Below are 11,071 nucleotides of genomic sequence, written 5' to 3'. Positions count from 1 at the left end.
GGAGTTCGAGTTCGAGTCATCCGTGCTATTGAAGATTTTTGAAAGCCAATTGGATTCCATCGGTATTCTTCTCGTTCCTTTCTTCTTCAAGATCAGTACTTAGTCATTAGCTTCTTCCCCTTTCAGTTCAGTCCTTTTCCTTTGATTAGAATTGATTTGCAATGTCTCTGTTAAAGTGTTTACTCAGAGTAATAAAGGAAAAGAAAAAGAATATTGTGTTTGGACTGCTTTCAGTTTTGAATTGGACTTGCCATTTCTTTTCTTTAAAGTTTTGTGGTTTGGGCTGAGTTTTGGGGGAAAGTGTGTCAGTATCAGCCCATTTGTTAAAGGTCCAACTTGGAAATTTGGCCGTTGGCCCAAAGCTTGGGGGAATGTCTTTCTTTTGGGGTCAGTTGACCCGTTGGGTCTTAAGGGTAAAATAACAGGGTATTCGGGGATAATTTAGGAATTGTAGAGTAGAGAATCTTGGATAACTGCTTAAAGAAGTTCCTAGAAGCTTCTAGCAGGGGTTGGTTTTAATTTTGACACTATGACTTAGCAAACAAGTCATAAAATTAGGGACCTAAGGGGTAAATTAAAATCTGAAAGGTTGCCCTATTAGCTTGCCTATAAAGGCACTCTTTCTTGCCTTAGAAGGCAGATTTTAGAGATTTCAGAGCCTAAAAATTTGAGACCTAAAGAGAGAAAGGAGAGCTTAATAAAAAATCAGAGAAACTCAAACGAAAAAAGGATTGCTAGTTTACTGTTCCATTGGAATTCTGCTTGAGCTTTGAGGTTTTGATCTTTTAAAATTGTGCTGCTTCATTTGGAGTCGAAATGGCTTGAAGTTGGGTTCAAATCAAATCTGGTTTGGGGTCTGTGGACTCATTGAGTTTCAAATTAAAATCTGGACTGTTGCATCTCATCTGCTGGTTTCAAAAATAGTCTGCTGATTCTGCTGTCCTGTTACTGCTGCTGGATTTCTGATTATCCTGCTTCTTTCTTTTCAATTTCCAGGTACACCCCTCTGTAACCTTGTTAATTGAGAAATGAGATTTTGAGGAATGAACAGATTTGAAGAGTTGAAGCATGAGAATTCTTTCACTTTGTTTTCTGATTTGCTATGACCTTTTGTCTAATTTAGATTTACATAAGTGGTTTGTAATTATTAGCAGAAATGGTAATGGGTTTACAAGTTAGACTTTCAGTTCATCTTTCCTGATTCTTCATATTTTGAATGCCTGTCGTTCATTGATAGAGATCTGATGACCTGGTTTCATTGTTGTAGTATGTATCAACATCATGTGTTGAAATATGGTTCATAACTATCTCTAGTAGGCTTCAAATGGGTGTGTTCATGCATAGTCAGTGTTCATGCTAAATTTTATGCTTATTTGAAATTTACTGAAAGTATCTTATTGAGTGTTGGCCTTTGCTTGGGGATTTGGTTAACTATGGGCCAAATCAGCAGGTTTTAAGCCTAGCACTTAGCCCGTAAAGGATAAGGTGCTAGCAGATATCTATTAGCATATCAGATTCATGAAAGTTGTATTAGAGGTAGTTAATATCGTCTCCTTGAAATTGTGACTTGAGTTGCTTTGGATTCAGTTAAGTGGTGTTTTATTTCAAGTGTTTAGTGTCTGTTCATAATGATTAAGGCCCAATAGAGCTGTCTTTGGGATTATGGCTTTGTAATGGCCAATTAGTCCCAAATGTTCTTGGCTCGAACTGCTGGAACTAGCCTTGGAGGATTATTCAGCAAGTTGGGAAAGTTATTTTGTCTTTTGAAAGATGAAACGGTAAAGTGCGTCTCTATTTAGTGCTTCAGCGGTCATGACCCAGAGTTTTGTCCATTTGTTTGATGATTTAAAATGTGAAATGCTAAAGGTTAATCTTATGTTTGGTATATGGATTCGAACTTGCGTCTCGCTTTTATTAATGATACCATGTTTCATTTTGGGCCCTACTGGGCCTGAACGCAAGAAGGCTGATCCTGAATCTCCACTTTTCTGCCCACACATGTACGAACTGGGCCTATTGGCGAATTTGGCCCAAATTATTTCGATTCGTGAATTCTATAATTGCAATATGTCATGGGGCTCAGACCCAAAGGGAAATGGACCATTGTTTATTTATTTCATTTTAAGCTTTAGTTTTAACATGCCATTTTTGAGTTCTTTTGGGCTTCCTCTTTATTCAAGTTAGATCATTTCAAATAATTTGATATGAGCTATAATTAGATAACTCATAATCCACGACCCTCACGAGTTAGTGTAGAAACCTTTAAGTAGAATATTTCGGGGTGTGCCATGCCGAACAAAAATAATAATTGCGTGGCCCTCGTATGAGATTTACTACCTAGATATTAAAAATGACCAATATTTCATAGAATATCCTTTAGGGCCGTTTTAAAATACTAGTGTGATTGTGTATACGTTCGCATAACACAATTACGCTTCTAAAAATAAAATCAGAGTATGCGTTCGCGCAACTTTGGCCCAAATCTTCTTAATAATAATAAAGCGTTATTAACCGTGGACACATTCGCGTGACATGATGTTTGACGCACCAAACAAGCGGGTATACGTACGCGTAAAACCGTTTCAAGATAAATTTCTAATTAAAAGCGGTAAAAGAAGTAAATGTACATAGGTTCTAAAATCAGTAATTAAATAATTGTATAAGCCACGTATGATCAAAGCGACCCTGCTAGAACCACGGAACTCGGGAGTGCCTAACCCCTTCTCCCGGGTTAACAGAATTTCTTACCCGAATTTCTGGTTCGCAGACTATAATAACAGAGTCATTCTTTTCCTCGATTCGGGATTAAAACCGGTGATTTGGGACACTATAAATCTCCCAGGTGGCGACTCTGAATTTTTGATAAAATGAATCCCGTTTCGATTGTCACTTCAAGTTGGAAATAACTCCCTTTATTACACTCTTCCGGGGGTGTAGTAAGAAAAAAGGAGGTGTGACAGTTCTTTGTTCTTGAGCTTGAACTTGAACTTGATTGCTTGAAGCTTGAAACTTGTGGAGGAATTTTCAGTGTTTGATCCACGAGCTCTTTCTTGATTCTTATTGTAACTTCAGGTCCCTTTTTTGAGTTATGAAGACCCCTATTTATAGTTGTGGAAGGGAAGAGTCATGATAAGAACAAACTCTTTCGGACCAATCAAATTGAAGGGTGACATGGCCGCATTTGATTGGCCAGAACATGTCGCTTGCACACGTGGCACGATTTCATTGGCCTTCCAGTGTGACTGGGCATGCCTTGTCATTTTGACACGTGGCATGATCCTATTGGCTCTTTCGCTTGACTTGGCGCGCCACGTCATTTGACACGTGGCACCAAACTGGGCCTCTAGGAATGTAACGACCCGGCCGGTCGTTTTTGGAATTTACCCCCCGATTCCCCATTCACCGCTTCCCCTAAGTTCATTTCTGCTATTTTGGTATGCCGGGACGTTCGGTGTTAGGATTCGGAGTGTTTTGGGACACTTAGTCCCTAAATGAGAGCTTAAGTGTTGAAAGATGGTCCGTAATCGGAACAGTGTGAAGACGACCTCAGAATGGAAATCCGATGGTTCCGTTAGCTCCGTTAGGTGATTTTGGGGTTGGGAGCGTGTTCGGAGTGTATTTTGGAGGCTCGTAGCTCATTTAGGCTTGAAATGCCGAAGTTTGAATTTTTAAAGTTTCCGGTCCGATAGTGAGTTTTTGATCCGAGGGTCGGATTGGAATTCCGGAAGTTGCAGTAGCTCCATCATGTCATTTGGGATGTGTGTGCAAAATTTCAGGTTATTCGGGCGAGGTTTGGTTAAGTTTTTGATCGAAAGTGTGTTTTGTTGGAATTTGAAGTTCTTAGGCTTGAATCCTTGATTAATTCGTATTTCCGGCGTTGTTTTAGGTGGTTTAAGGTTTGGTACAAGTTTGAATGATGTTATGGGACATGTCCGTAGGTTTTGTTGAGGTCCTGGGTCCCTCGGGTGTGTTTCGGATGCTCAACGGAGCATTTTGGAGTTTCAAGTGTTGCAGAAAATCCTTCAGCTGTGCAGGTCCCAATTCCTTCTTCGCGTTCGCATCCTCCTCTACGCGTTCGCGTAGAGTAATTCTGGAGGATGACAAGTTTCTTCATTGCGTTCGCGATTAGTGCTCCGCGATCGCGTAGCTTCACACGTTTATTAACCGCGTTCGCGTCAGGGCTGTCGCGTTCGCATAGACTTATTGGACTCCAAGGGCTAGGCTTGATTTTCATTTAATGCGTTCGCATGACCTATGTCGCGTTCGCGTAGNCGGAGTATGCGTTCGCGCAATTTTGCTCAACCTTTTCTTAATAATAAATAGGTTACAAGCTTTTAATTATTTTAGTTCACGTAAGTTCATTAAAATCACACATGGCCTTTTAGTAATTTCGTAGGCTAGATAAAAATAATATTTCGTAGAATATCCTTTAAGGCCGTTTAAAATACCAAGTGTGGTTGCGTATACGTTCGCGTAACACAACTACATTTCTAAAACCAAACCGGAGTATGCGTTCGCGCAACTTCGGCCCAAACACTCTTAATAATAATAAAACGTTATTAATTGTGGACACGTTCGCGTGACATGACTTTTGATGCGCCAAACAAGTGGGTATACGTACGCGTAACCCGTTTCAAGCTAATTTTCTTAATTAAAAGCGGTGAAAGAAACAAATGCACATAGGTTTAAAATCAGTAATTAAAACAATTTTCGTAAGCCAAGTATGATCAAAGCGACCGTGCTAGAACCACGGAACTCGGGAGTGCCTAACACCTTCTCCCGGGTTAACAGAATTCCTTACTCGGATTTCTGATTCGCAGACTGTAATAACAGAGTCATTCTTTTCCTCGATTCGGGATTTAAACCGGTGACTTGGGACACCATAAATCTCCCAAGTGGCGACTCTGATTTTTAATTAAATGATCTCGTTTCGATTGTCACTTCAAGTTGGAAATAACTCCCTTTATTATACCCTCTTTACGGGGGTGTAATGAAAAAGGAGGTGTGACAGCTCTGGCAACTCTGCTGGGGATCGAACCCAGAATCTCTGGTTCAGGGTTCAAGAATTCGAGCTTATTTCATGATTTTTACTTGGCCTATTTTTATTGATATTTGTTGTATTTCGTGAACCTTTGTGCCAACTGCTATCTATTTACCGCTTTAATATTGTTGAATTGTATATAATTGTCTTTTTACGCCACCCTTTGCATTTCTTTAATAAAATGGTGCATACGTTCGCGTAGCCCACTTTTTCTAGAAAAATATACCAAATAGAGCGAGGCTGGGCAAGCGACAAGGCCGGGTAGACTTCAGTGCTCCCGGTACGTCGCCCCCTCCTCGGCCCCAGTTGTCCGCTCGGGTACCCCAAGTCTAGACCAAAACCCCAGGTGTTTGAAACTTAGAAAAACACAGCCCCATGCCGGATCCCTAGTAGGAGCGCTTATCTGCATCACATGCATCTTTGACTTAGGGGACTCAACACAGGGGTTGGGTCCGTCTAGGACAGGTGTACCCCAAAATAACAGGCCATCATGATGCATCCTACGTATTATGTGAACATTCATTTGTTTTGGTACGTGATGACCGGCAAAATAAAGAAGAGTGGGGAAAATCAAGAATAAGAAGAAAAAAAAAACCAGTGCTTGAAAATACCCCAAAACTCTGCCGAATTTTTTAGCCGAACTACGCGGGTCTGATTCCCATCGGACATGGGATACGTAGGCAACCTACATAAGGTCCGGCCTTATTTTGAAAAAAAAGAGAGGAAAAAAAGCGAGGGAGTCAAATAAATGCAGTCAGTCAAAATAAGTCAATTCAGTGTCGATGATGTTGTGAGCCATTCTTACCGGGATAGCCTTAGAATATTTTTCTCATTGTCGAAGGGCTATCCTCGTAATCGAATGGGCGAAGTTGAGAAGTGTCACAAAATAAGCCTTCCCGGCTCAAAGTTCGCACCGAATTATGAAGGGGCCATGTTTGCAAAACTAGCCTTGTGGCTAAAATTGGCATATCAAAGAAGGGATCATAGTCTTTTACTAGAAAACTTTCTTTCAAAAGGTCCATTAGAGTCAACCCTAACCCAGCCTTTNATATATATATATATATATATATATATATATATATATACGTATGTGTGTGTGTGTGTGTTTCTTGGTTATTTAATTGTATTATCCATTACTTAATATTGTTAATTATTAATAAATTACCAATATAGTATAATAATTACTCCCATATATATACACACGCACGCACACAAACACACACTACTACTACTACTACTACTACTATATTAGGAAGAAATTACTCTCCTTGTATTTTCGTTTTTTATCGATAAGTATAAGATATCTATATTTATTAATTCAAGTAGTGAAACTAATTAATTTAAAATTCAAAAAAGAAAAATTAGTTAGAATAGTAGTTCAGTTTGTTTTAGCAATACCACTTGGCTTTTTGTGGTTAAGACACTTGTCTTAATATAACGCTTTTGCTATATTTTCCTTTTCTAGAACTATTAAAAAAATCAGAAGCAACGTGTCAATCATGGAATTAGGGGCATTATTGTCCTCTCGCTAACCATTAGGTAGCGCTGCTCTCATTGGACAACGCGTGGGTCCTACTTTCTTTATTGCATCAGCTGTCAAATTACACTCGTTGTCATCTAAGGATGTCCGAGTCAGCAAATCATTTTCTTTATTCCCATTCTTGTCCTTATCTTCTTCTACGTCTCTTCCCCACCTTATTATAACTCCTATAAATACCCACTTTACCTCCCCGTTTCAAAGGCCCCTTCCGTGTACTCATCCTTTCACATAACAGAAAGAATTACTTTCAGCTAACATTTGCGTAGTTTCATTTGCGCTCTCTCTATATATATATATAGTTTTGTTCAGTTCGTCCTTCTCCAATATGGATTCATATTCCAATTCTTCTCGTGATTCTTCTTCCCCTTTTGATTCTATTGTTTTTGGTACGTTCGTTTGCTCAACTGCTATCTTGTCTATAGTACTCCTTCCATAGGTGTTTGGACTTTGACCGAGCACAAAATTTAAGAAGAAAGAAATATTATTGTAACTTATAATTCAAAATAAGTTGTAACCATTTGTTTGATTATAAATTATTCATTAAGAATAAAATAGAAATTTAAAAGTAAATTATTTTTAAATATATAAAAATAGTGTCACATAAATTAAAAATGAGAGTATCAGTTTATGCTGAATTGTATGAACTGTATCATTCATAATTTTAAGCTGTTAGAGAGAAATTTTGTTTATTCGTTTAATCATATGCAAGTTTTTTGTCGGTGGATGACGAGTTCAAAATATTTCCGTGATCGCATGTTGAATTGTGTGAATTATAGTTAATAGTCCTACTTTTCATTTCGTTTTGTTGAGAAGATATGTTGAGTGATCTGAGAATATTTCTGTATAATATTTTTGTTTAGATTTGGATGATACTCTGTACTCGTCCAAGACTGGAATTGGCCAAGCATTGAAGAAGAACATTGACGGTTTGAATTCTGTTCTTTTTTTCCCTCTTTTGCTTTTCGATTGTGTAATTAATTAAAGTAATTAAACATTATGAGCTGTGATCTCTTAATCTAAAATTGTGATGTTTGGCTGAAAACAGATTTTCTGGTGGAGAAATGTGGTTTTCCGGAGTCGAAAGCATCGGCTTTGCGTGTTGAGCTTTTCAAAACTTACGGCAGCTCTCTCGCCGGTTTACGAGTAATTTTCCTATTTTTAGCCTTAATTCTTAATTAATATTTAATACTACTTCAATAGTTATTCTTAATTGATACTTCAATAGTTTGCAATTAATCAATTCTAGATCATTCGATTAATTGTTTTCTTCAATCTATTTTGTTTTTACTGTAGGCGTTAGGCTATGATATTGATGCCGATGATTATCACAGGTGAGACATGTTCAGAAAAACTGTTTAGTTTGACTCCCTCGTTCCCCAATTTTGAATGACTTTATTTTAAATAAAAAATAAAAAAAGAGATTATTCTTTCTGAAATTTTTCTTTTGTTTCTTCCTGAACAGCTATGTGCACGGAAGATTGCCGTATGAATTGATTAAACCGAATGCTCAATTAAGAAGCATCTTGCATAGTATTAATCAAAGGAAAATTGTAAGTTATACAAATGTATTCAAATTGCGATCTATTGATCACGGATGATGATTGATTAATAATATGCTATGAAGGACTTTGTGATTGATTAATAAAGTAAATGTGCAGATTTTCACGAATTCGGATCGAATTCATGCAATAAAGGCACTAGATCGTCTAGGAATCAAGGATTGTTTTGAACAAATTATTTGTTTCGAAACTATGAATGGTAACCTCTCCAAGGCAATGCGGCCAAATGAGATTCCGGTGATATTGAAGCCTTCAATGGAGGCAATGAATATCGCCATTGAAGCTGCTCAGGTCGAGCCTTGTCGCACGGTATGCTCTTATCCTTTATTTGTTTGATCTATGTGCTTTAGTGGTTGTGGTTCAGAGTTTGATTCTTTTGGTTTGTGTATGTTTTTAGCTCTTCCTTGATGACAATGTTCGGAACATAGCTGCTGGGAAAGCTGTGGGGCTCCGAACAGTTTTGGTAAGTCCTAATTCACTTTGTGATTTTGTTTAGATAATTGTAATTTTAGTGCTGACTGCTGAGTATTGAGATTGGAAAGGTTGAAGAGAAACAGAGTGATCGAAACTCTACACTTATCTGAACGTGGGGTGAAATTTAACCACCACTCAATCCCCAAGTTTACCTTGTATTTGATGTATAAGAAATTATAATTACAAGCCATTAGACGAAATTTACATAATACCACTATAGTAAATAGTAAATGACTTTGTTAGGACCCAAAATAGATTTTTTTTTTTAAAAGAATGATCTTGGTCCGTCCAAAATTTGAAGTTCGGTAAGTGCAATAGTACTAGCTAGGTGACAGAAACATATATATAGAAATAAGGTACAAGAAGATATTTTAGCTCGTTCTTATCTCAAATAGTATGTAACCTAGTGTCCTTTCAACAATCAAAGTTTTGCATTGCATAAAGTAAAATCGTACCAAATAAAACCCCCCACCCCACCCCCTTCCCCCCTTAAGTTACTAACTAGTATAAATTTGTCCCATCCAACCCGAGAGTTGGGTGATTGAACTTGTAAAAAGTTCAACAGGTGTAATGGTACTATATGGTAGGTATAGTATATGACAAGAATGGATATTTTAACTTGTGCTTATCTCAAAACCATGTGACCCGTTTACTGCTTCGGATTACCTTATCTTCATCAATCGAAGTGTATATCCTTTGAAGGGGTCATAATTTTAACTGTGTGGGGCTACAAAGAATTTTTTTTTTTTTTTTTTTTTTACCTATACCTGATGTTCAATGCCAAACAACACCTAAAGGAAGAACAAAAAAACAAGCTCTCAATTCAGTTTGCTACTAATGCTCCTCGATCTTGTACTAGTTAACTAACTAAAATTCGTGCAAATGCGAATTGCTGATAAGTTCTTTCCCCAAAAATTTCCCATAGTTTGGAATTCTAATTGATAGAGTAGCTAATTTAGCGTGTGAATTAATGGTATAAACGCTTAATTTGCCTATTTATTTCCATATTGAAGGTTGGAAGAACAACCAAAACCAAAGAAGCGGACTATGCACTGGAGATGGTGACTGATCTGTTTCAAGTGGTTCCAGCAATATGGTTCAAGGAAGAAGAAGATCAAAAGATGAGACGCACAGGAAGCGAATTAGATTCACTTCTTGCAACCACAGCTGTGGGTGCTTAATTTATTTCAAAACCCTAAGGTCTAGTCTTTGGACCACACTACATATGTAAAAAAGCGTACATATACTGATATCCCCCTCCATCTCAACCTTGTAAACATCTTTAATGTATGTGAATATATGTACTTCTATCAATGTATGTGTATATTATAAAATAACAAAAGAAGATCAAGAAAGGTGGTTTGTACATCCAGAAATTTCGTACGTGTTGAAATCCAGATAAGCTCAGCTAATTTTTAATTAAATTTTTCTTAAGCTTTCTGAATATGTGTTCCATGTAAGAATCAAATAAAGATGTCGACATACATGCCACTTGAGAGTTGAGATCACAATATTAAACATTGACTTTACATACTTGATAATTTTTTATCCAATAATTTATTTAATTTAATAGATAGGTGTGAAACCAACAAGCATTGTCGCTTTCAATTCTAAAGTTGATGTTGCATGTATTTTAATTAACCAACATTATTGAAACCACATTATGTCATTTGATTTCGTTATATGATGAGTTGGTGGGGCGTCAATATGTATTGTCACTCTTACTCAAATAAGGATGATAGGTGATTGTTTATGAAAAATATTTTCTTGAGGCTCCTCCAAACATTATCAGAATTAGATGCTTTGTTACATTCACACCCATACTATACATTTTTATTTCAATAGTAATAAGTCACTTTTCGTTTTTTGCCTACGTTGGTATTTGAACTGTTGTCTCTCAATAATATCCTCAGTTATTGATTATCAGGCCTCACCTCACCCTGTTAGCCATAGTTATATTACTCCTATTATATATGCTAAGTTGTTGCTGAGCAAGAATGCTGCGTTGTGATCATGAACATACGATGGCTACTACTGGGAAGGTCACATTAGCCTAGAATATCATGTATATAATACTAATATACAAGTGGACAACATATTTTAAAAAAATAAATAGTTAAGTTAACGCTTAGATCAAGAAAAAGAAGTTCCAATTAAGCATAATAATTAGCACATCTATCGCTAACAAGGTGGCTTGATGATGAGGTATCATTCCACCGACAAGTTTACACTTATCTTCTTCTCGTTTAGCAAAAGAGTGGCATCATTAAATTACAGGGGAAGAAGTAAACTCTTCAATATTCGACTGTATATATGTTGGACTTGTCCCGGATAAACAGAGGAAACAACTTAGGGTCGATTTTAGCGATTCCTCTATTCATATGGTTCCATTCAAATTTTCTAATATTAACTAAACGGGATGCTAAATAAAAATAGGAATTTTTATCTCCCGTAGCA

The 11,071-nt window shown here is 37.1% G+C and overlaps 1 protein-coding gene across 1 annotated transcript; it reads left to right on the top strand.

Moving 5' to 3' along the window:
* LOC109232153 lies at window positions 6,768-9,989 on the top strand. Its single transcript, XM_019397833.1, has 8 exons — window positions 6,768-6,967; window positions 7,442-7,507; window positions 7,627-7,724; window positions 7,875-7,912; window positions 8,044-8,131; window positions 8,240-8,449; window positions 8,538-8,603; window positions 9,628-9,989. The coding sequence occupies exons 1-8, from the start codon at window positions 6,907-6,909 to the stop codon at window positions 9,793-9,795; spliced, it is 795 nt and encodes a 264-aa protein (XP_019253378.1). The 5' UTR covers window positions 6,768-6,906; the 3' UTR covers window positions 9,796-9,989.

The sequence above is a fragment of the Nicotiana attenuata genome, chromosome 9 (assembly GCF_001879085.1).
Source record: "Nicotiana attenuata strain UT chromosome 9, NIATTr2, whole genome shotgun sequence".
NCBI lineage: Eukaryota > Viridiplantae > Streptophyta > Magnoliopsida > Solanales > Solanaceae > Nicotiana > Nicotiana attenuata.
The sequence above is the reverse complement of the archived record's forward strand: the minus strand, read 5'-3'. Positions and strand labels throughout refer to the sequence as shown.